The following is a 25,711-nucleotide window of genomic DNA, read 5'->3' as shown; positions in this document are numbered from 1 at the left end:
TTATCAGCTTTCTTTCCTGGTACAATACCTATTCTCCTTGAATAATTCCTGCTATTCTCATTACTGCAACTCAAAAATGTAAAGAAGAAATAAAAAGAAACAGAGTGGATGAAGATAAGAGATAGCTTCTGTATGAAGACAGACAAAGTAAATTATAGTTCTGTACCTTGGAAAGCCACAACCAAATGCAAATGTGATACAGACCTATAGAAGTATGAAAGAAGGTGAATATTCTATAGTACATGAATGTAGTATGTCAAAGGACTTACACTGTGATCAGTTTGGTTGATGATATTAACCAAAATCAGCTGCCCTACATTTACTTCCCCCCCATCCCCCCTCTCCTTGTATGCTCTTCACTCAGTAAGAATAACAATAGTTGCCATGAAAGAATGGTAGACTTTTTTCTGGTTAGGAAACATAGCTAATGGATGTTACTTAAAGTAAATATTTTAACCAGTTTTTAAAAACCCCTGTTCCTAATACTAGATATATCTTAACTCAGTGCCATTGTTATTTATACACTATGTAAGTAAAACCATGATTATATGCCTTTTTAAAATCAGATTGCAATAAATGTATCAGAAGGATCACTTAGTTGCTGAAATTGAATTTACGTAAGCGATAAAGACATCTATCCTATCTAAATCCTGCCCTCTGGTGTATCTACATGATAATGCATAATGATAGTATTTCATATGGGGTGACTCATTCAGCGTTTGATCAGGACACAGCTAGAAATGAGGCTACTGTCAGGGCAAAACATTTGTCCCCTTGTAATAAAAGGTGGAAGCTAAAGACTAAGATACTAAAAGACAGATACAATGCTTCAAGGAAGGAGGACATGTCCTGGAAGAACTGGTTTTACTCCTTAGTTCCTATCTGATCCTGAGAAACTAAACACTCATTTCACACATACGTCTCTTTTAGATACCCAGATTGGGAGTGCCAATACTGACACATGGATCTTCCGAGCACTACAAAGTCAATGAAAGCTGGGAGTGTTCACAAAATGTATCAGCAAGATATTATGATCTACTGAAATAAGTACAGTTACGGGTTGTCAGAGAATTCAAATGACAGTCTTGCCGTGCCACTTAGGAACACATGTAATACTGGCCTTATAAGTGTTCCGCATTAGTCTTAAGGTAAATTATTACTTACAATTGTAAGAAAACAGAGCAAGGATTAAAACAGTACTTACTTTACTTCCTGGTAGTTTGGCTCCTGAAATTCCACAATGCTCTTTTAGACTAGACTCAGCTTGAACCTGAATTTAGAATATTTTTTGTAAAATGTTTGACTTCACCGCCAGCTTAAAGCAAAGATGGCCAAAGCTTTCGAAAAAGTGCTTTGGTCAGGCTCAGGAGGAACCTGGTTAGAACACAGCGTATTTCATCTTCAAATAACTCTTTGTAAAGCCTCCACACTTCAATTTATTTTTTTAAGCACGGTGACCAGGGTTGTTTATCATAACATAAGATACAGTTCAAGAGGAGTTCTAACAGTCAGCTACTGACAGTGATCCAAACTTAAGAGTTACCTTCTCTTTCACGAGTTGCCCTAGAAGAAGAACAGGAGCTCTGAACGTGTAAAAAGGCTTGTCCTCAGTCACATCTATCTCTTGCTCCATCCTTTAAAAATCATGCTTTTTGTTCACAGGTTACCTGTGGACCTTTAGCACCCAAACCTTGGGATTCTCTTGGTCCAGGTATTCCTTCAGGACCCCAGATACCCTAAAAAGATAAGTTAAGATATTAATTTTAAAACTTTCATAATAAGTTCTTCAATTAACAAAATGAAGTAATTACCTTCAAAAGGAAATAAATGTGTCTGTGAAAGTCTTTCTGTCTTTATCTCAATTCCTCACACATTTCTATGCATGTCAGTGAATAACAATGACAGCAACAACTGATACGAACGGAATAAGTGAAATTGAGAGGTTTTCACTCCTACCCAACCCTACGCAGTGGCATGGGATGCTCTGCTGTCTAAAAACAGTCACCTTCTTTACTCATAGGGCTTATTAATTTGAATGCCTCAGTTAATGAATGCCCACGGTGAAAGACCCGGTGGACAACAAGACCTACTGGACCCTCAGAACCTTCTTCAACCTGAAAATATACAGCATTTGAATACATTAGCTTGCATTAGGATTTTGTTATGAAATTGTACAAAATTAAGTGATAATTACAATATATACAAAGAACAAAAGTATGATATGTACAAACAAAAGAATTTTCAGTAGAAATACTAAAACCTAGGGGAAATAATAGTCTTGTGACCTGTACCTACAACTTTTGCAATCACACTGCTGAATCCATGTAATTTGGCATATTTTTAGAAGTACACACATTTTACAGACTGAGAGAAGTTTGAACTCCAGCTTCAAACTCCGTATGTAACTAACACTTTCTCTTACCAAAAATCAGGTAAACCAGTACTATCGGGTATGCATCATGGCATGCAGGACTACAACAGCACATCTAAAACAGTCTGCTTAGGCTCCATCAAGCAACAACTTTTGCAAGTTAAAGTAATCATAATCTAAAACAGAAGTAATGTGAATGACAGCACTGTCACAATACATATTTTTTTCCTTTTCTATAAAGGGAAGAGAAGCAGTAGTCTTACATAACTAAATTAGAAGTTGCCATGTCTTTAAAAAGTCAAAACCACTGCAAAACTCCAGTACTATTTAGGTGTTCTGCTTCCATATTCCTGAAAGGATTTGGCTACTTTGGCTAGTAGCATGACATAAACACAATAAAATTTGGAGATGGACATAAACTGAAAGAAAAGCCAGCCTCCCAGGCATTTATATATGGAAAAGCATTAAAGTCACAGGGGAAAAAACTGTTTCCAATTAATATCTCAAAACCCACTAACAAACCTCAGTATACCTTGATCTCTTATGAATTTTAAGAAATCTTTGAAGAAGAAAAGGAGCTCAAAATGGATCTTCCACTGTACAAAATTCCTATGTAATTAAAATAGATTTTAGACTTGTACATAGAGCAAATGTGGAGTCCTCTGCAGTCAGAGTTACAAAAAATGTAAATTTATACCTCATCCATGAGGAGAAATTGCTGAAAATAGTTTGAGATACAACTGCATTAAAGCAATTCTCACATATGGTATTAGAATTTAGCAGATCTTACAAGGAATATAAAAGAGACTGATCAGAAGTGTAAGCAATGTCTGAGGTGTCAGAAAATGTATGATTAAAATGAGACTTGCCAAAAGTCAAGCTGAATTAGATTCTTAATGATTTCATTTTTTAATGTGTAAGTTTATTTAGCCATATCAATTACAAGAGACAGGGAAATATAAAAAGCAGATATCATGCGGTGGTGATGAAGAGATTATTAATCATCTAGGTACACTCTCAAAACTAAAAAAATATTCTGCATTACTTATAAATAAAGATGCTGCTAATGGACAAAGGTGCAAATGTAGAGATAGCTACAGGAAAACTAAAAGTGGAAAATCAGTGTGGAAAACAGAAGCAAAGACCTTGACAGTTTAAAAGGCTCAGAAACTTTTGAGAAATTCAGAGTCACTAACCAAATACTGTTCCAGCATTTATTTTGAGATTAACATAGGAAATGTCTGAGTAGGGTAGAATGATCAGCTATAAACCATGTATGTCCCAACAATTCATGTCATCTAGTAACCGTGACACAGTGGTCTCTGAGAAGGTGAAATTCTTTGGCATTCTTAAACACTGAATAGCTCTTGTGTTTCCATTAAACTTGCATGGTACCTGTTGTTAGAGTAACATTTACTGGGTCAAAATTTACAATTTTTCATTTTTAAATTTCTCTGAATCTCTCTTGTGCCAGAGACACAGAAAATGCCTTTTCTGTAGTTTGTGTGTATGTGGGTAGTGTATTTGGACAATCACTAGGACTCAATAAATGAGTAAGATGTCAAATATTTAAGCTGCCGATTCCTTAATACCTAACGAACTTCCTCTTAAAATCAAAGTTAGATGATGTGATTATTGCAAGCATTAACTAAAGTCATGTCCCATACTTTCCTATGGAAAACTGTTGGGAACACATAAACTGAAGTTTGCTTTGCCACAAAAAGAACCAGTAGGTGATTATTGGAAACAGATGTGAAAAAGTCACCATGTCCCACTTAACAGGAGCAGAGGAAGTAGAATGATGAAAAATGAAACAGATAAGCATGAAAATATCGGCTATCAATTTCACCTTTGATATATGATAGACTATTTGAATTACTCATCATTTTCCCACACATGCTGGTCTACTGTATTTTTTTGTATTGATATATTTGAATATATCAAAACAACTGCTGAGTTTCTAAAGTTTACTATTATTAAGGAAAAAAACCTGCTGGTTTTATAAGGATAAATGCTTTTGAAATGGAAGGAATATTAGAAAAATCTAAGCCAACTAATCGTTGTACCGTTAGACCACATTTGTGGCTTAATGAACCCTGTGAATAAGTAACACATGGAATATAGTTTCTTGGACAATACAAATTCTCCAGTATGTTTAGAGACACGAAAAAACAGCCAACAAACACTAACACAAGTGATGGAAAAAGCCAGTCCATCCACATGTTTTTAAACTAAAGGCATTGAATACAGGGAGATTATTAGAAGGATGGAAGAACAATGGTATATCAGATGTTTTCTTTAAAAAGTTATGCAAAGCTATAAAAACATTGGAAAGACCATTCAGAATTATTTCATGTAATTCAAAAGAGGAAGTAGGAAAATATTTAATAAGGAAGCCAAAGACTATGTGTTTCCTTTGTTTTCTAAGAAAAGAATGAAATACAAGGCAGCTAAAATAAGGAACTAAGATCCTGACTCTACAATAACAAACAAACCATTAAAAATGTGACATTTAAATATTTCCAGCCCAACCATCAGCCTTTGAAGTTTCCCATCTGAAAAGGGAAGTCATTCAGAGAGAACCTGAAATCATTCACTTAGTACCTCAGCTTATCATTTCTATTTCAGACATTTTTAAAGAGAGTTAATAACAAATACAGGAGAAAAGGTAAAGATGCACATCTCCACGGCTTGCAGAAAAGCAAGTTCTGAAATCCTAATCACACAGGACCAAGGAAATATCTTTTTTTTTTCAGGTAATTTATAAATAAGGGGAGAACTTTATTACTGTGTGATCAAACACCAGAACAGGTTGCCCAGAGACGATGTGGAGTCTCCATTCTTGGAGATAATAAAAAACCCGCTGGGCAAAACCTTGAGCAACCTGCTGACCCTGTCTTGTGCAGAGAAGTTGGACTAGATAACCTCCTGACATGCCTTCCAACCTCAGACATTCCGTGATACCAGGCCATATTTCACTGAGAAACTAACCCATTTTTCAGAAATTTCACTCAAAATAGAAAAATGCTCTCATAACCGTACCTTACTTCCACTGCAAGTCCTCGGTGACTGTGTGGCTTGGGTCCCAGACTTATTACTGTGTACCTATTTCATCTACTATTCAAACATGATGTTCAAAAACTCATTTCTGATCTTCTGTGAACAACATGAAAATACTTATCATCCCTTCCTCTGTTAAGCAAAAACAGGTCTGACAATGGGACAAACCATATAAAAATACATCACTACACAGAAGCATTAGAAGTCAAAATCCAATAATGAAAAAGATAAGCAAAGCAAACTTTTATTTTGTCAAAGCAAAATTGACAACCTAACCGTAAAGGCTTCAAAAAACTTACCAAGAACCCAGACCTGCCAGAAAGAGCATGCTCCAATTCAGATGTCTCTGTTTTAAATATCTGAGATTGGCTAATTTGCTTAAGAGGCAAGACAAACAAACAAACATGGGTTAGGGTAGGCATGTTCAACTGTTCAATACTTCATTTTTCTGTGTTGCAGTTTTGAGCTGAATGCTAAATGATAATGTTACCAGCTATTTTAACAGCTCTTCTCTTTCATTTAAATAATAAATTCTATCCTAGTAAGTTAACGCCTAAGGGACATATAAAAATCACCATTTTACCTAAAAGTCTCTTACAACTTAAAAACTGAAAAAGTATTCCAAATCATCACTATTTTATGAGACATTTATTTTTTTATGAAATATTGAACTTACTAATATGTAATTGTCTATAAAGACATTAATAGAAATTGTTATGTTATTTATTGCATGGCATATTCATTTATCCATTTATATATATTCACTGGGGGTTGGACTAGATGACCTTTAAAGGTCCCTTCCAAGCTAAACTATTCTATGATTTACATGCCCATTAGTAATTATTTGCTATTAATGTAAATTATTGGCTCAATCCTCTGTTTTAGTAGAATATTCATCTGCTTTTACTTTTCAGTAGTTGTTTTATTTGTTATTTGTAATGTTATTTATAACATTATACAGGATTAATGCAGGCTTGAAATAAAGAGATTTTAGAAGTAATAATCATCAAATAACTAGTATGTACTTAAAAGAAAAAGGTAATTCAATCTGGCCTGCTTCCACTTTAAAAAACACAATTTAATAGAAGTCATTTGTGACTTCACCTGGAAAACCAGTTAACATTTTAAAGTATACAAACTGAACACTGCAGTAACAGCTTAATATCTGCAAGGAAATGCTGACTCCTTTGTTCTCTTGTTAATTCCATTCATGCTCGATCTTAAATCTCCCAAATCCTTAATGTTGTCCTTTCATAATTAGTAAGAATACCAAATGTTGTTTTTTCTTAGACAGCAAAAGTTTGGTTTTGCTAAAAATACTAATTTTGCATAGTATTATAAAAATGACACTGTGTATTACAGGGAAAACTGACTAATATTGCAGAACGGAATTTAAGACTAAAGGTTCATGGTCTGGCCAGAGTAAATTCTCCTTAACTCCCTACTCTCTTTCTCAACCTCAATCATTCCATGAATATGAGATACTCTTTACTTGCTGTACTGTTTGATCTACACCAGAGAGGCTCTTGTCCAGGCAGTTGCACTGAAGTGGAACAGGAAAACTCTGTCCTCTCTTCGTCAACATACAGAGACGTAAGACAATGTTTATGAGATCCCTGTCATAGTAAGCAACTGTCTACAGATTCCTGTCTCCCCTCCAAAAAGACTGTAGAAATTAGAACACACAACGCCTGCTATAAATCCCTTCCAGCAACCGCCAAGACAGAAAGCATCAAGGACCTGCCTCTGACAACAGCTAATGAAAAAAAAAGAAGTGTTGGGCAATTGCTACCAAGGGGAGTCTTTGTTTTGATTTTTCCCTGATTCTGCACAGAGTTGTTTACCAATCACAACATTTTTGAGATTGCTTGATCAGTTTCAGTCTCTTGGCTGTTGGAGGAGTTAGTTTGCCAGTCCTTCTCAGACACTGTGGAAGCCACCACTTTGGCTACTTGAGTAACTTGCCACAAATTCCCACAGCAGGGAAAATGAATGGGTAGGTCCTCAGTGAAAGAAAAAAAGATTATGGGAAATAGAGAGAGACCCTGGCTGAACAGCTGACTGCACCAACACAGCTCTGTGCCCTGTGCCAGATGTACAGTAAATTCCTGGCATTACCAGAATGTATTCTTTCTTGCCCCTAAATTTAGCAACAAAATTAGATTGTGTATGAAATAACACAATGAACTATCAGAAAACTATGTAAGAGCATTTCCACACCTTATGTTGAGGTCCCCAAGGTCCTTTAGGGCCAAACTCCAGTCCTACGTATGAAAAAAAAAGGAAAGACAAAAATAAAGTAATTGTATTAACATTTCTTAATAATTACTAATAATTTGGGTTTATTATCAAAACCTTTAAAAATAGATTTAAAATAAAATATATTTAGTATTAATTATTAAACATTAACTTAATAAAATTTCTTTGAAACGATATGTCAGTATTCTGCATTGAAATACCCTGAACCATCCTCCTTTACAACAAATCAAGTCTTTTGTTGCCCTTATAGCCCTTCTTAGTTGACTATAGTTTTTGAGACTTGTAGATGACAAATGCTTGTTGCATCATTATCTTTTACAAATTACCTAAAAAAGTTTTATAATCTGACCCAAGAGATTCTATGTACAGTTTTCTTAGCTGCTTTTTTTATGTTCAGGCAGCCTTCAAAACATGCCCTGAATAATTTCCTGTTATCTGATAAAACTGCTTCCTTGGCCTCCTAATAGCTTCTCAAACGGTTGTTTATGACATTTTTTGCCTTTCTCATATGAGATATTAAATACTTCCTCTCTAGACTGATGTTTCACTACTTCCCTCCCCCAATTGCCTTATTCCTGAAGACATGCTAAAAACCGCAGGGAAGACAAAATTTCCTGTGCCTTCAGAATGCTACAACATCACAGCCTACTTTTTCTTTCTTTGACGAAACTTCTCGCTTTCCTTCAGACTCTTTATTAAAATACTTTGCTCACTGACTGGCCTCTAAGAATTTACAAACATTTCCATTTTGTCTTTGATGTAATATATAGAATGTAAGGAAAAATATTCAGAATTACCACTGACAACATTTAGTTATGATTCACATGACAGATCTGAGCAATGACAACAATACCTATTTTCCAGCATTTTATTGACTTTATCCTACATGTCTAGGCAATAAGGCTTCAATCATTCTTCTGGGCATGTTTCCGAGTCTACAAAGTCAAACAAAGACTCCTGTTTGGCATCTGTAGGGCTTGGATTAGACTTCACATCCACTTGTAACTCCCATCACAACGCACATACAAGAACAGCAGTTAAATGACACACCTAGAGAGCACGTATAGAACACATCTGTATAATTACTGACAGGCTGGGTACCACACCCTTTTAGTAAGGTTGCCCACTATTTCCTATTTAAGACCCCAGGTTTGGTTGTTTATAGCCCTGTGTAACTTTAAAGACATAAACTGAAACTATTCCTGCCAGATGTCTTTCCATCTAAATTTTAGCTGAAGTACTCCAGACATTTCCAAGAACGAGGCTAACAAGAAACAGGTTTTTTCCTTTGGTGAGGTAAAATCTGCATCCCTTGTGTTTCAAAGCAGTGAGGTATACTTTGGGGACTAACACGGCTTAGGGGAGGAGAAGGTGAAAGAGGGATGTTCTTGCTGTGGTTCTTAGGCAAATCTACCGAATTTGGGCCAAACTCTAAGCCTTTGAAAAGGGTTAGCCTGCACCCAGCCACTAAACACTCGGGGCAAAGGCCTTCGGAAGAGAGAAGCCAGCGGCCTACAGGCAGAAAGGGCCAAATACCAAGGTAAGGGAACGGCCGGCACCCCACACCATGTGCCAGGCCCCACACTGCGCGGGCAGGGCTCTGGGAAGCCGGGGGGCGAACAGGCGCCGGGCAGGCTCCCGACAGAACGGGGCTTCCCGAGGTTCTGCCCCCTCTGTTCGCACCCGTCGCTCTTTCAGCGCAAGCAGCCCTGCCCTTCCCGCGCACCGGCTGCTGCCGCTACCTTGGGACACCGGTACCGCGGCGGCTCAGCCCTCTCTCCACCTGCCGCAGGTGCCACCGGCACCCTGACCAACACCAACCTTCTAACAAAAGCTACTGCTTTAGTACAGCAGCGAGCGTAAGTCAACAGACAGAAACGGAGCGGGAGTCTAGCGATCCTTCCCCGGATCACGGCGCCCGGCGCGGGCCGCGTTCACGCTGCCCTACGGCCCCGTTCAGCTAAGGTCTAGCCCACCTCCAACCCCGCCACCACCCACGCGCCCAGGGTTTTAAGCCGGCCAGCCCCGCGGGGCGGGGCTCCGGTGGGACGGGGCTCGGGCGGGGCGGAGCTCCGGCGGGGCGGGGGAGGAGCGCGGCCCGGCGGCAGGCGGGAGGGAGGGGTCCTGCCAGGACAGGCGCTCCGCCCCCCGCCCCCCCGTTCGCCGGAAGTTCGGCAGCTTTTCTGTCCCCCCCCCCGCGCCGGAAGCGCCACGGGTTTTCCTTCCCCGCTGCCCCCGCAACCGGAAGCCCTTGTGCGCTTGCCGCTCTTCCTCCTCGGACGGCAAGGCCGGTGGGCGTCGCGTCGCGTCGTCGCCCCTCCCCCCCTCCCGGTGGCGGTGGTGGTGGTGTCGGAGGGCCCCGCGGGGTGGGTGAGCATCTGCCGCGCCTGGAAAGGGTGGGAGGGAAGCGGTCGGCCGCGCTCCGCACCGTTCCCGCCGCCGCGGGGCCTCGGCGGGGCCTTCTCGTTCAGTGGCTCCTGGGCGAGGAGCAGCGAGGCGGGCCGAGCGGCGGGCGGGGAGCCTGCCCCCCGCGGCGCGCAGGAGCCGGCCGTAACCAGGAGACACCCAGAGGGAGCCTGGGAGAAGTACGTAACGCTCCCTTTCCATGCTTCCCAGTTCCCAGTACAGCGTGGCCCTCTCCGCAATTACGGAAGAGGTTTGTAGGATCTGCGGGGGGGTGTTGTACATAGACACGTAAAATGGGTCTGGGCGTGCAGCTATGGCAGGTGTAAACGGAGTTTAACAGTAATGTATATTTATGAATGCTACTAGGCCAAATGTGAACTACGACAAGGTAATGCTGGGGTAGAAGGTGAGTTTAGGAGCAGTAGAATAAGGTATTTCTGTAGAAATCTTCAAAAAGGGCAAGCCTTTCTAGGCTACGGAACAGACTTCAGACAAAACAGACTCTTAATTTTTGCCAATTAGAGCACTTCAATTAGGCAGAAATTTTCTCCTGCATGTTTTAGGGAGTGGTTCTTTACCAGCAGCACACCCACATATCATGCCGCATCACATCTCAGTTAATCTCTCCTTCCTTAATATTGGCGTTTTGTAAACCCAGCAGATCCTGTTGTCAGTTTGTAGGTGGCTGCGCTGGTTCTGTCTCAGTAGGTATACACCAGGAATCACAAAGTCTGCTGGGGGGAAGTGCTGTCGTGCAGAGGGCGGTTAAGGTTTTGGCCTGAAACGTGCATGCATTAAACCAGAGGTCCTCAAACTACGGCCCACGGGCTGGATATGGCCCCCCAGGGTCCTCAGTCTGGCCCCCAGTATTTACAGACCCCCCCGCCGGGGGTTGGGGGGGGAACCAAGCAGCTGCAGATGACTGCTTCCACTTCATCTGCGTGCCGGCCCCCTGTTTAAAAAGTTTGAGGACCCCTGCATTAAACCCTCATTCAGAACCACACTCCTGTTAGTTTAAAGATGATCTCGGATTACAAAGATACTTGGTTTTTGATAACATTCCTCCAAATTATTTCTCAACAGTTCCCATATGCATGGACATCACCTGAATATTCTTACAAGAGCTTAAATTGTGTGTAAGCTTATCCTAAACATGAGCGGCTCCAAACCTGATATTTTGTGGGCCCCGCACCATGTTGACAGATTTGTTGTATGTGATTCGGAATTGAGCCTTTATCACATTGACTCTGCTGTAAGTTCAGAACTCAAGGCAGGGTCCTTGCGGTTGTCGGAAGAAACTACAGCTACGCTATTGTCAATAAATTCAGATACACCATATATGAAATGTGTGGCTTGGTATCCAAAGTACGATCCTGAATGTCTCCTTGCTGTTGGACAGGCCAATGGTCGAGTGGTACTTACTAGCCTTGGTCAAGATCACAACTCAAAATCTAAAGATTTGATAGGTAAAGAGTTTGTTCCCAAACATGCACGGCAATGCAATACTCTTGCGTGGAACCCACTAGATAGTAATTGGCTTGCTGCAGGGTTAGATAAACATCGGGCTGACTTTTCAGTATTGATCTGGGATATCAGCAGCAAATATGCCCCAGAAACTGCAGTTGCTACAGAGAAAGTAAGACTTTCAGCAGGAGATCCGGAAGCAGGACTGGTAGTAACAAAGCCACTATATGAATTGGGACAGAACGATGCTTGTCTCTCTCTCTGTTGGCTTCCACGGGATCAGAAGCTGCTTTTGGCTGGAATGCATCGAAATCTGGCTATCTTTGATCTGAGGAACACAAGCCAAAAAATATTTGTAAACACCAAGGCTGTCCAGGGAGTGACTGTCGATCCCTATTTCCACGATCGTGTAGCTTCCTTCTATGAAGGTCAGGTGGCCATATGGGATTTAAGAAAATTTGAAAAGCCTGTTTTGACCTTGACGGAGCAACCAAAACCCTTAACAAAAGTTGCGTGGTGTCCAACAAGAACTGGATTATTAGCTACTTTAACAAGGGATAGTAATATTATTAGACTGTATGACATGCAGCATACTCCCACTCCTATTGGAGATGAAACTGAGCCAACGATAATTGAAAGAAGTGTCCAACCTTGTGAAAACTACATTGCTTCATTTGCCTGGCATCCAACAAGTCAAAATCGAATGGTAGTAGTGACTCCCAACAGGACTATGTCTGACTTCACAGTTTTTGAAAGGATTTCTCTCGCATGGAGTCCAGTAACATCCTTAATGTGGGCTTGTGGACGACATTTATATGAGTGTACAGAAGAAGGAAAGGCTAGTTCCTTGGAAAAAGACATAGCAACCAAAATGCGGCTCAGAGCTTTGTCAAGGTATGGTCTTGATACTGAACAAGTTTGGAGAAATCACCTCCTGGCTGGAAATGAAGATCCTCAGCTGAAATCACTTTGGTACACTCTGCATTATATCCTTTATTTTACTATCCTAAAGAAGTAATGCACTTTTATATGTAAACTAGTTATATTAAATACATTAAAATCTTTAAATATAATGCAACATCCTCCAAATACTTTGCATATGTTAATAGGATGTGACTTTAACCAAAAAAAAAGGTTTCAAACACTTGGGAAAAATTAAGCTTCCTATACATGAAAATACTTATGAAGCAGTATACTGAAGATATGGATCAAAAACTTACAGGAAACAAAGGTCCCTTAGTTTATGCTGGCATTAAAACAATCGTGAAGTCATCTTTGGGTAAGAATGTTCCAACTTTGATAAGTTCTATTGTAGTATATTTACAGAATGATGCTCTCATGGGTTTGTCTCTAAATATTGTTGAAAGAGGTGTTTAAAAATATAGAAACAAAGTATTTCTATTTGTGTTTTACACATATCAAATTAACAGATCATATTGCAGTAATCTCCAGAATTTTCAGTGTTCTTGGAAAGTCAGTAATCATGAAAACAAAGTATCCTCAGAGGTAAATCTTCAGCTGAACTATTTCAAACGTTTGGGTTTTGACTATAGCACTGAAAATTCTTGCTCCCAACTTAACTGTTATGTTTTTTGGAATTTCACATAGGGGTGTGCTTCTGGGAAGCTGATTTTACTGTAGTCACTGCTAATGTACTAAGTACTTTGTGTAACTGTGTTTAAATAAGCTGTCTTGTTCTGAAGTGGTAATCACCCCCTGGTACATCGCATTATGCCTCTCATGCTCAGTGAAGTTTTTATTAGTATAATCTATTACTTGAGTCTTTCCTTCCCTATTCATTATGTGTCTTTATTATTATTTATGCTCCTTGGAGCAAAAAATAACTTCAGTGGTGGGAAAGCTTCTAGCATGTTGATGCTTGCTGAGAAAACTGGTAGAGCGGGTATTTGACTGTGTATTATGTATTTTCAAACTGAACATACTGATAACTCCTGTCAACTCTAATGAGGACCTCCAAAATCTTAGGGGGTAGAGAAAAGAAAAAAGACTTAGTGGAGTCTGTGTGTCAAGTTCAGATGGATGATTTTTAGCAGATCAAAATAATTTTTTGTATGCTGCTCCTTACCATGGAGTTTTTAGTGATGTTAAAGTACTAAAATATGATACTCAGCTTTTGTACTATTCTTTATGATTGAAATCAAAGTGTTGTGTTGTGATGGCAATTTAAGTTGTGATTTAAGCATAATTTAACTTATTTCCCATTTCTAGGAACAACAGAGAACCTCAGGCACAGCAGGAGTGGAGCTGATAGACAGGCAGATATTATTCAGTATCTGAGTGAGGAGAGATCCTTGGCTTTGCAGCTCTGTGGGTGGATAAAGAAGGGAACAGACTTAGATGTGGAACCTTTCTTAAATTCATTGGAACAGGAAGGAGACTGGGAGCGAGCTGCTGCTGTAGCACTTTTCAACTTGGACATACGGCGAGCAATACAAATCCTGAATAAAGGGGCTTCCTCAGGAAAAGGTGCATATTGTATTTAGTACCTTTTAGTTTGGCATATTACCTTAGTAGATTATTTTCATTGAACAGAATTATGGATGATACTGCAGAAAAGAGAATCTGATGAATCCTGATATTTTACTCTTCAGGCTATCATATGCCTCACTGTGTAGTTAAGACAGATTGTATGTTTCAGAAGTTCCTATTGATGCATACCCCAGAAAGTATTACGTACTGAACTGCTGAGATTCTTTTATTTTAATGGAATTGCATTTTGGCTAGCTGTCATGTATATTTCCTTCTGTTGGGCTGTATGTAGCTTCCCACCAGTGCAATGGCTGTGGAATAATGGAAATGTAATGTTCAGGATCTGCAGAAAACATTTGTTTTGGAGTAATATTTGGTAAGAGTTGCAAAGTATGAGGGAGAAGTTAAGATACTGGAGCCAAGAAATGGAGGTATTTTTGTTCTGTTTTCTTGCCAGTATTCCTCCTAAACTCTGATTTGCATCTGTGTTCTCTTATTAAATTCAAAGGACTATCTTGCTACTAAAGTGGGTAGGTAAGACACAAAGGGAGTTGTTAAGGTTCTTTTTATTTTTACTATTGGCCCTTTTTGGTGGACGAAAGTGTGTGTGTGTTTTCCATAGGGAAGGCTCAGAGCGGAGACACCCTATCTTCAAATTAAAAAATAAAATTGAACTTTCTGACAGAATGAATATTGAGATGAAATAGATTTAATGGTTTTAGGAAACTTGTTATCTTGAAGCTGCTATATGCATTTGTCATCCTCCAGCTAGGTCTGTTAAGTGATAGCTATATATACAATCCTATCTTTTCACTTCTTGTGGATATAAATCATGGTCATGACAATTATTTATGGTAGTGATAGGGACACAATTAGCAGTTCAAAGCTATTTCAAAATACCAGAACCAGTGTGATATTGCTTAAAGTATTATGCAGGCTGTCATGCATGTGGGCACGTGACTTTTAGAGCTGTAACTTACCTGAACAGAATCATTTAAAGCAGAAACTAATAAATGCTAGTGTATGCACATTTATTTAGCTAGTGTTAATTCTACTGCATTTTGTCTTGTATCCTGACAAAATGTTCTCTTTCAAACTGATATTTTCAATTACAGTTTTAATTGGATTTTTTTCAAGTCCTTAAGTTGAATATTGTTTCACTGATTGCTTTTAATAAATCAGGTGATCTGAACCTTAATGTAGTGGCAATGGCTCTATCAGGCTACACGGATGAGAAGAACTCACTTTGGAGAGAAATGTGCAGTACTCTAAGACTGCAATTGAACAATCCCTACTTGTGTGCTATGTTTGCTTTCCTGACAAGCGAGTCTGGTTCATATGATGGTGTTTTGGTGAGTAAATTTCTGTTACATTAAAATTGCTTTAAATAATAGGTGCATGTATATATGTATATATATATATACATATACACACACATACAGACATAGGTGGGGAAGTGTTATATGCTCCATGAATTACTCACATAGAATGTATTACTTCCTCCTGATGCGGGCAGATAACATTTTTTTCTGCTAAGTAGACATCTCATACTAGTGAATATTACGTTAGTTGAACAAAACGTGCATAAGCAGCTAAAATATCTAATACAGTCCACACATTCTTTTAGAGGAATTTTTTTTGAGCATGGAATTATTGAGCCACTAGAAATACATTATCAAAATAATTCAAGTAGGAGGAAAAATGGGGAGAGAGGTTAATAATGGAAATGCACAAAAAAGAGTAAGCGCAGGGGAGTTTGCAGAACTTACATCAAGCTGTATTTGGATTTAATTGTATTTTATGTTTCCTTGCTTACTTGTTAAAATAATTTCTCTATGCTGAAACAGTAAACAGAATAGTTTCATATCTTCTGAAATTGCTATGTGAAGAGCAAACTCAAATCTTTAATTATTAGATACTTTGAGCCTTTTGGAGGAGTAACATACTTGATCCTTGGTTAGAGAACAACAGAAATACTTGATTCCATAGGAGTTATTTAGCCCAAGGGAGGATTCTTGTAACGAGGTAATTGGCCTAAACCTGTTGAAAACAAAGTTGTCACCATATGGTGCTTTTAGGATAGTAAAAAAAATAGGGTAAGAATTCCAGAGGAGAGAAACCTGAGTCTTTTTTTCCTCACTTGAAGAGAGAATGTTTGTGTTCTCTGGATGTTAGGTAGTAACTTTATAGTTGTTTTTTATTGATGAATTGGAAACAGACAAGATCATAAGGGGGTGGTGGTGGTGAATTTTAATTTTTACTTCACTGAGATCTGTTGAAATTTGCGTGAAAAAGATTTTGCCAAGCACATCTCCTTGTTTTGGCAGTGTCAATCACAATTTCTATTCTGAGAATATCAAGAAGGAAAAACATGGGCACAGCTAAGTATGAGAATTAATCTAGTCAAGGATTTTTTTTTCCTTCAGTATCACAGCTAGTAAAATCCAAGAAGCAAAAAGTAAATATTTTGTTGCTGTACCTTGAGTGCCAATATACTTGTGAGAAATCTGTGTTCTGGGTATTTGGACTTAAGTTTTTATGGTTGCTTGAGGTTTTTTGTTTGTTTTGTTTATTAACTTTTAGTTGTGATTTTAGGAACTAATTGAGTAGTTAGGCTATTTATTTTTTAAATATGGCAAATGATGGTTGGTTTGTTTTTTCTTCCACCTGTGAGACTCCTGACTTAATATGCTAGAAGAACTAAGCCCAGCTCTACATGCCTTGCAAAGTTTCTTTTTCTAGAGTTCATAAACCACGCAGGATGTGCTGTACCAGGCTTTCCTGCCGCTTGAGTAATTGTTCCAGTAGCTGCAGTCTTGCTCTGATACCTGTATCTGAGTATAAATGATTAACCTGATATTTAGTGTTAGCTTTCTTCAGATGTGATGTTTTCTTTGTACATAATCAATCTCATAGTGTTAGTTATACAATAGTGCAAATGTTCTGACTTTTATAAACAATGTATTGAAAAAATGGAAACTTGCATGTGATGCTAGTGTTCCCATTTTTCTCTCCAAAGTATGAAAATAATGTAGCTGTACGAGACAGAGTGGCATTTGCTTGCAAGTTCCTCAATGATGCTCAGGTAAGTTTGTGATTGCACGTTTAAGCAAACTGTTTAAGCTGGGCTTTATTTAGAGGAAGAAGCAACTCTGGAATGGACAGGTGAGCAGTGGAAGCAATGAGTCATGAGTGATTTGGGTTTTTGCATCAGAGTAGGGTATAAGGTATGGTACAATCTGGTCTTCAGTTTGTACCTTCAGCTTGATTTTTCTTGGTTTTTTTCTTGTTCAGGTTTTGGTGTTGTTTTTTTTAATTAGTATTCATGACTTGCTAGTTTGTTAAATGCTACTGCATTACCTGTATGTCTGTTTTACTAGAGTTATTTGTACTTATTATGTATTTCCAGATACTTGCATTCTCTCAAATAAAGGCTTGGTTTTACAGCAGGAATGTTTCCCTTTAGATTCACTGAAGTATTTAAAGAATACATAACCTCCCTCTTTGCACTTCTTATCGGCTTAAAGTTCGTTGATAAATGCTTGAATTCTTGCAATGTAGTAGATATAAACATATAACTTTTCCTGTGTACCAACTAGCAAGCAGCATACTCTGTTAGCAGCAGGCACTCTTAAAGAAAGCTGTTCAAATTGTGAGAGCTGTTGTCATATGCTGATGTAAATGAGTTAGGAAGGAATGAACAGATGGCAAAAGCTAAGGGGTTTGGTTTTTTTTTGTTTTGTTATAGTTGAACAGGTTTATTGAAAAGCTGACTAATGAAATGAAAGATGCTGGGAATTTGGAGGGAATACTGTTAACAGGGCTGACAAAAGATGGAGTTGACTTGATGGAAAGTTACGTTGACAGAACTGGAGATGTCCAGACAGCAAGCTATTGCATGTTACAGGTTAGTGTTTCACTCAAAAAAACCACCTTTATAGAGGAGAACTAAACGTGGTTTCTCTAGCAGTATAGTACTGAATCATGTGAACTAAAAAGTATTTTCTGTAATAAATGTGGATGTTATATATAGTGCCTGTTTTGTGGAATAATCTGAAACACACACAGTGTTAACTATAAACATGTATCTTCACTCTCTCTTGTTGAGATAGCTTGAGGAGATAGTAGGGGAAAGAGGCAAAAAGAAAACATAGTCCTTTTTACTGGCTGAACTGGGAATAACCATACCCATGCTTACTGGTGGTGTGTTTCCTGACAGGTTCAGTTTTGGGTTGTTTTTTTTTTTTTTTGCTTCCAGGATTTTGATAGAGGACTGAGGTGAGGGGTTTTGTTTGTAGGCATTGGGTTTGGTGGGTTTTTTTATGATGGACTTGGTCTTGGCCCTCATACAGTTGCAGCTATTGCCAACAGTGTGTTTAACTGTGTATGTAATTGTAACAGTGGTAGACTGTGGTATGTGACAGAATTTTATAATCCTTCATCTGACAGAAATGAGTTTTTAGAAGGATGGCAGCACCAGTATTTTCAAATCAGAGCCAGAATGAAGAAAATTTTTATTAAACTCACATTACAGTTTAATAGAAAACTAATCTTTTTCTAGATAAATTACACATATTATTTCCCATATGTTGTCGTACGCTTTGTAAAGTGTGTGACATTTTTTCCTGCCTGCTTTAGGGTTCTCCATCAGATGTACTTAAGGATGAGAGGGTTCAGTACTGGATTGAGAACTACAGGAATCTCCTAGATGCTTGGAGATTTTGGCACAAACGTGCAGAATTTGATATCCATAGGAGTAAGCTGGATCCCAGTTCAAAACCTTTAGCCCAGGTAAATGGAATTCTTGTATGAAGTATGACCAGTCCAGAAGGGAAGGTGGCATGGTACTTCTGTAGAAAAAAAGTTGCTGGCTGCACCTTGGCTTTCATCATGATTCATGTGCAAAAGAAAGAATTCAACTAAGGCTGCCCTAAATGCCCTAAAAAAGTAGCTGTGGTTTTTTTTCAAAATATTTTTTTAGAAAGGACTTGATAACTGTTTTGATAGAGGGTACAGAAATATGGTAAAGAAATCTACATTTCTTCATATCTAATCTAGGAAATTGGTTCCCTACCATTTTTTTCATGTGATTGTTTTAAAAATTATTTGATCTTTTCCTTTCAAATAACAGCTTGTCTTTCAGAAACTATCTTTTCAACACTTCTTTTCTAGGAAAACTTTTTTTCCACTCCCGTGTTGAAAACCAAAATCAGAGATGTATCATCCAGGTGAATTCAGCGTCTGGGTGAGGATGGTGCTGAAACTAGGGGATCTAACAAAGAACTTGTTCAAATTGGCTCTTTTAATTGAAGCAAACCTCAAAGATATTTTGAAGCCCGTGAACCTTAAACTTAAAGTGAAGAACAGCAACTTTCATTATCAGTTCTGAACAAAAGCTAAACCAAAACCTTAATGCCCTGTCCAAATGCTAAGTAACATCTGGTGGCATTTTTAGCCAACATGGTCTTACCATAGCACCTTCCCCTCTCTCATGTCTGCTAAGTGTGTGCATCACAAGCCTTAGGGCTCAAGGAAGGCCTAAGGAAGGCTGGTTTTGAATTCATGTATCCATCACAGCTGTTTAAGGAGAGCTGCATCTGTACTGGTCCAAATGGGAGGGAGTTGAATTTACTGCTTCTTCTGTATGTGATCAACATAAATAACCCCTCAAGAGTTTAAAATACGTGCTCCTTGGTACCAGGTCACAACTTGTGGCATAAGATACACAAAGATTATTACGAAAATCCTCATGTTGGGGACTGTAGAGTGGGTCACCTCCCTAAGGAGGGAGAGACCACATTTAATTATACAGTAAGTAGAATTAAATTTAATTTATTTCACTACTGCAGATACAGCTTTTTATTATCTTACATAACACCTTTCCAGGTTTTACTAATTGTGCATGTTTTTATGTGCTTTTTGAGGTAAGTGAGCATCATTAAGGCCTCCTTCTCAGGACTGTGTGCCACATATATAAGCCAAGATGTTAGAAACTCCTTCAAAAGTAGCCTTGGCTTTCCAGGGCACTCCCCAGAATATCTGGTAAATAAGTGTTTGCTATCTTGAACGAATTCACTGATAGGAGTAGCAAAAGTGGAACCAAGCGAAAAAATTAATGGGCTTTTGTTCTCTTTAGGTGTTTGTGAGTTGCAATTTCTGTGGAAAATCAATCTCTTACAGCTGTTCAGCTATTCCTCATCAGGGGCGAGGTTTTAGCCAATACGGAGTTAGTGGTTCACCAACCAAGTCAAAAGTTACAAGCTGTCCTGGCTGCCGTAAGCCCCTTCCTCGCTGTGCACTTTGCTTGATAAATATGGGAACACCAGTTTCCAGTTGTCCAGGTATGATGCAGTGGGTTTTAGTTATTCAGCTCGGGCACTAGTTAGAGGCCTAATTAGCAGTTCCTGTTGGAAGACCTTCTGTTGCACCTTTTAATTTCTATTTGTACCCATACTGTAAATATTGATACTCGTCATTTTGAGGAAGACAGGCCATAATTGAAAACTTGTTTACATCCTGTCTGATTTCATGGTGAAACCTATGTCTCAGTTCTTTGGCGTGAGACAGTATGCACAGTTACTTGGTTCTGACAGTTTTCCCAGTGAGGTTGTCGGTGAAATTCCATGATTAGACAGTTGAAAAGATTCAAGTACTGTGGTGGTCAGTATTGTGAGCTTTAAAACTGTAAGAAATGGGAAGTGTGTTTTCTTGAGATTAATTGTAGGGATGCTACAGAAATCTTGGAATGTAAATTAATTGATTTTTAGCTGGAAGAGGATGAGAAAATAAATTCAATGTGGTATACTTTCTGTCGCTAAATATGAAAGAATGCATGGGTCATGCTGTCACAGCTAAGAAATATGACTAGAATCTTTTGTTTCTAAATGTCTTGAGCTCAGCATTATACAAGTTCTAAATGAAACTGATTTTGTCCATATTTTTAGATGAGTCTTGTTATAAAGCCATGAGCAGCTGTGCAGCTGTCATCTATTCATATATCTCATTCTTTCACTGAGCTGTTATGACTTCTATATTGTAATTGTTCCAATTCATAACTTAGATTTTGTTGCTTTTTCTAAAGCAGAACATTTCATGTACATTAAGACAGGCCCATGATTCACTGGAACATAAATCAATCACTGAAACATAAATCACTTTCATCACTTTGTTGAAAGAGATTCTGTCTGTAAAATTTGTTTAACAGGCAAGTTTAGCACGTCCGTAAGATGTGAGACAACAGCTGAGCAATGTAATTCTTGTTTTGGCATTCCACCAGTTCTTAATAATTTTACTGACTTCTCTTTTAAAATCAGGCCACTTCACATAATGTTCCTAATTTCAAATTTATTCTAATAGTGTTACTGGGACTGAAATATAAATGAAGCATAATGATTTACAAGGTATTTGTGGGGTTGGGTTTGCCTCTGCACAGGAGGATCCAAATCAGATGAAAAAGTGGATCTTAGCAAAGACAAGAAGTTAGCCCAGTTCAACAACTGGTTTACTTGGTGTCACAACTGTAGGCATGGTGGACATGCTGGGCATATGCTTAGCTGGTTCAGGTAAGTTAATGTTAAAATCTTCCTTACTTCACATGTGTATGCTGCACTGAGTAGGACATGCCTCCTTTGCTGTAACTATCATTATAATGTTTTGTTGGTTTAGAACATATGCAAGCTTAACTATGATGCTGAGTTTTTCTAAGATACTATGTCGCTGCACATACTGAAATGTATAGATTACAAAATGCTTGTTAGTTCTGTTTTACCTGGGTTTTTTTTTTCTGCTGTTGCTGTCTAGGGACCATACTGAATGCCCGGTTTCTGCCTGCTCTTGTAAGTGTATGCAGCTGGATACAACAGGGAATCTCATTCCAGCAGAGACTGTCCAGGCGTAAATATTGTTTAAAAATGTGGGGCTCTTTAACGGATGTCTGTTATAGTCCAAGCATATATTTTAGACAAAGGTCATTTGTGACTTACTGACTGTGAAAAAATAAATTGCTATCAGATCAGTAAAATGACTTGTGTATGACTGTGCTTGGTAGAAACTGGTATTCCTCAGATGAGCCTCTGGGTGTATAGTATGTGGTCCTTGTTCAGAGGACTGAAGCAGTTCAGTTCAAAAGCACTCCTGGAATTCTGGACTCTTTGGATTTTATTAAAAGTTTTCAGGATAATGCTCAGCAGCCCTTTTATTTGTTTTCCAAACAAAGCAGTGTTTATCTTCTGTGAAAGTGGGCCTTCAAAATAACACCTGAAAGGTGTTCTTCAGAATGCAAAATGATGCTGTGGATTCCTCTGTTCATTGTTTGATCATACCTTCTTGTACACAAATGATCGTTTCCTTATAAGTTCATTCGAAGTGCCACTGTTGTATTCTAAAGAATTTTATTTTGAAGAAAAATGCACGTTTTCTGTTTCCAAGTTCTGTTAATAGTAAAACAACATCTTTGCAATTCAAGATGTTATGTAATTTACCTACATACATAGCTGATGTGAATTTTAATGCTAAAGAATTTGGGGGCTTTGTCTCCTGGTGATGTCTATATCGTAGAGAAGAGCTCTGAGAAGTTGTGTCTGTTTCAGTACAGAGTGCGGGTAAACTATAGGGGACTTCATTTGATTAATTTTTAACATAGTACTGTAAAGATCTGAAATATCAAGGACTGGAGACTTGTAAATATTTAAGTTTTAAACTACATGCTGAGTCTTGACTACAGAAATATTTGAAGACTTTTGGATAATTGGCACATCCCTGTACTTCTGAAATATTCTGGGAAGTGTGAAATCAGCCTATATAAATCCTGCTTCTGGTCACTAGCAGACACCAATCTGCTCTGAAAAGGCTGCACAATTTTAGGTCATTGACCACAAGTAGTTCTCCATATGTTACCAGCTGGAATTAAGATTATTTATTAACTTAAGAGAGAGTCAATGATACTTTGCGAATACTGTGCTAGAAGCTAATCAGTATTGTTGTCCTTGATTTTGTAGGCAACAAAATTCACACAAATTAGGGGAAAAAAGAAACCTGTTTTAAGGTATGTGATAATAACATCAGTTTACTTGGTGTGTGTTTATTTACTAGCAGAAACAGTATATGAGTGCTATGAAATACTAAATGGAATGCTAGCAATAAACTGGTACCCTATTGCCAGGACTGTGAAAATTGGTGTTTTGAAAGAGAATATATTGTAATATACCACTGGTTCTAAGTGCTATAGTGTAGTTGCAACAAGATAGAATGTGGAAACGTTTTCTGTAGATGTACATGATTACATTCAGGAATTTGGTTATGTTTTCTGATTTAGCATTAATGTTGTAATACATCTGCTATGTTTATTCTGATCTAAATTTCTTGCCTAAATGACAAAGATCTTTTATAAGTTAAAATCAAAGAGGTACTTGATATTTGTAGGCATGGGAGAGCAGTTACTTTTTTTTTTTCTTGTTAGAGTATTTATTTCTCTTTCCAGTACTTTTGCACACCTCATGTTGCTGTTGAAGAGCTCTTCAAAATGTTCTCAATCTATAAATGTAAACTGGGGTTTAATGTATGATACCCTATTTATATATACAGGCAATAAAACTTCTGCTTTTTGGAAGTGAGGATTTGTAAGTGTCAAGATATGTTTTTATTCCTCTGTAGTAACAATGTTTAGTAAATTTTCCTGATATATTCCATGTCCAGGTGAATGCAGCTACTAACTTACAATGTCTCATTTTCTTATGTAAAGAAAACTAATTTATAACGTTTTCAGCTTGACTATACCTGTTTGTGTCAAATTATGTAATTTCATTAAATTTGATACTCAGCATGTTTTTGAAATGTTTTGGATTAGGAGTGTGTGCATATTCTGGCACAGTATAACTATCAGTTTTGGCTTTTGTAATTGGTAATCAGGCTTTCAGGCCAGTAATTACACTACTTATAAAAATTTGCAGAGAGGTGTATGTTTTTTAATGATCAGATTTTTTCCTTGTTTTACTTTTAAATTAATAAAGCTGTGATTTTGGGGGTCATTTGTTGTCTTCTAACAAAAAGTGTAGCTACAGACATTGTATTAGCATTAGTATTTATTAAACTTTTATTGTTTTCTCCTATCTGCTCAACTCTGTCAGAGTTAACTAGATGAAGTGGCCTTGCATGCTAAAATATTGACCCTATTGTTGATGCTGATTATGTTTCATTATGTGCTCTAGCCCTGCCTCCCTTCCCTGATGAAGCACAAGCACTTTCTGATTGTATGCACAGGCTGCTTGCACATGAACACAACACCCGCTCTGTATGTGTGCATGCCCAAGCAAGGACAGCAGAACAGGTGTGGTGATGGTGACCAGGGCCAGCTGAGAGTCCAGTGATTGCCTGACAAGTCTGCAACAACACCCCTGACAAGGCTTTTCCCTGCCTCCTGGGTGCAGCCCTCAGTTCCTGCATGGTACTTCACTGCACGCTGCGTTCTGGTGGCCTCCCTTGGGAGCTCCACTAAACTGAATTTCCTCAGGAGATTTTGCCAAATTTTATTCTGTTCCTCCATTTCAGACTCAGAGACTGCTTTCTGTACCGTAACCAACTGGGACATAAAACCATTCCCTTTCTGGACTGTCAGAGCAGAGAGGGGAGTCATAGTAGCTTGCTGGCCCAAGAGGACGGCTGCTGCTAGCTTCCTTACTTGGGAGTCTTTCTGCTCCACTGATACGGGGCTTTGAGCAGGAGTCACTCTTAACCATGGAGTGAATGATTTCCATGTCCACCAGACATGCCAAGGAGAGGTTTGGCTGGAGAAAACTGAGGTACCTGAATTGCAGCATGGCCCTTGTTACACTGACAATCTCTTGGGACTCCAGACAAGGGCTGGTGGGATGCAACTGTACCACTGCCCCCTCAAAGTGCCACTTTCACCCCATGTGCAGGCTCCCTACCTAAGACTCCCATCATGTCTGTTTCATTGTTTTTACTTGCAGTTTAGCCTGCAGCACAGCTAAAACAGACTGACAGTTTCAGAATTGTTTCTCAAAACACAGCTCTCCAAAACAGTTATTTCATGACCACCTAGCAGCCCCTGCAACAAGGCAGGCAGCCTTAAGCTGCCTCTTGTTTTTGAGGTACTTAGTAACCAGATTCTGCTAAAGCCTAACCTCTGCTGCAGCCAAGGAAGCCTGGTTTGGGACCTCCTCAGTCCCCTCCACCTTTCTAACAGCCATTTTGCCTCATCTGTGCTTCCCTGAGCCTCAGGCAAAAGCCCCTTCTATACCAGATCTCTTTTTTCCAGTTATGCTTACTTAGATCAGGATCCTGCCAACTGTGCCAGGTGTTACAGGAGAAGGCAATGTGACAGCATCCCCGACGCCAATGTTAGGAAGGGTGCTCCAAACACTCCCTTAGCAAGGGTAGGGAAAAAGATGCCGGGTCCCAGAAGTCAGTCACAAGCACAGTGGGAGCAGTAGGCTCACTGTCCTGACCCAAGTGACAGGAACTTCTCCCAGTCAGCCCCAATTCATCATTCACTTCGTTGCGCCCTTTCCTCTCCCAGGTTCCAGCCCTTCACCACCCTCAGGTCCTCCCAAGGAAGCCAGCTGCTCCTATTCACAGCTTCCATTACTGGCCCTGCTGCTGGCCCTAGTTTTGGTGATATCCCTCTCTGGTGTTTATGATATA

The 25,711-nt window shown here is 38.9% G+C and overlaps 1 protein-coding gene and 2 long non-coding RNA genes across 9 annotated transcripts; 1 reads left to right on the top strand and 2 right to left on the bottom strand.

Moving 5' to 3' along the window:
• Positions 1 to 1,186: 1,186 nt before the first annotated feature.
• Positions 1,187 to 5,805, bottom strand: LOC121086048. Its single transcript, XR_005827272.1, has 3 exons — positions 5,731 to 5,805; positions 1,544 to 1,736; positions 1,187 to 1,270 (listed from the first exon to the last, which is right to left on the bottom strand). It is a non-coding gene; the product is annotated as an uncharacterized LOC121086048 (long non-coding RNA).
• Positions 5,806 to 7,651: 1,846 nt separating this feature from the next.
• LOC121086380 lies at positions 7,652 to 9,636 on the bottom strand. The gene is made up of 3 exons (XR_005827341.1): positions 9,512 to 9,636; positions 8,544 to 8,625; positions 7,652 to 7,695 (listed from the first exon to the last, which is right to left on the bottom strand). It is a non-coding gene; the product is annotated as an uncharacterized LOC121086380 (long non-coding RNA).
• A 277-nt stretch (positions 9,637 to 9,913) lies between these two features.
• Positions 9,914 to 24,070, top strand: MIOS (meiosis regulator for oocyte development). Of its 7 annotated transcripts, none has more exons than XM_040589838.1 (11): positions 9,914 to 10,346; positions 11,180 to 12,546; positions 12,741 to 12,839; positions 13,790 to 14,047; positions 15,233 to 15,402; positions 17,070 to 17,135; positions 17,799 to 17,957; positions 18,689 to 18,841; positions 20,187 to 20,391; positions 21,483 to 21,612; positions 21,851 to 24,070. In XM_040589838.1, exons 2-11 carry the CDS (start codon positions 11,250 to 11,252, stop codon positions 21,945 to 21,947), a joined length of 2,634 nt encoding a protein of 877 aa, XP_040445772.1. In that variant the 5' UTR covers positions 9,914 to 10,346; positions 11,180 to 11,249; the 3' UTR covers positions 21,948 to 24,070. The 7 variants fall into 7 exon arrangements, with proteins under 7 accessions (XP_040445772.1, XP_040445775.1, XP_040445774.1 ...); XM_040589841.1 differs by having other exon boundaries at positions 9,917 to 10,056; XM_040589840.1 differs by having other exon boundaries at positions 9,917 to 10,060.
• Positions 24,071 to 25,711: the final 1,641 nt, after the last annotated feature.

Source organism: Falco naumanni, chromosome 4 (assembly GCF_017639655.2).
Source record: "Falco naumanni isolate bFalNau1 chromosome 4, bFalNau1.pat, whole genome shotgun sequence".
Taxonomy (NCBI): Eukaryota; Metazoa; Chordata; class Aves; order Falconiformes; family Falconidae; genus Falco; species Falco naumanni.
This window is presented reverse-complemented; position numbering and strand designations above follow the sequence as displayed.

Coding starts and splice junctions, on each gene's coding strand:
- MIOS (XM_040589838.1), top strand. CDS start 11,250: ATGAGCGGCTCCAAACCTGATATTTTGTGGGCCCCGCACCATGTTGAC. Junction 17,958..18,688: donor CAAGCTATTGCATGTTACAG/GTTAGTGTTTCA, acceptor TGCCTGCTTTAG/GGTTCTCCATCAGATGTACT. Junction 20,392..21,482: donor ACCAGTTTCCAGTTGTCCAG/GTATGATGCAGT, acceptor GCCTCTGCACAG/GAGGATCCAAATCAGATGAA.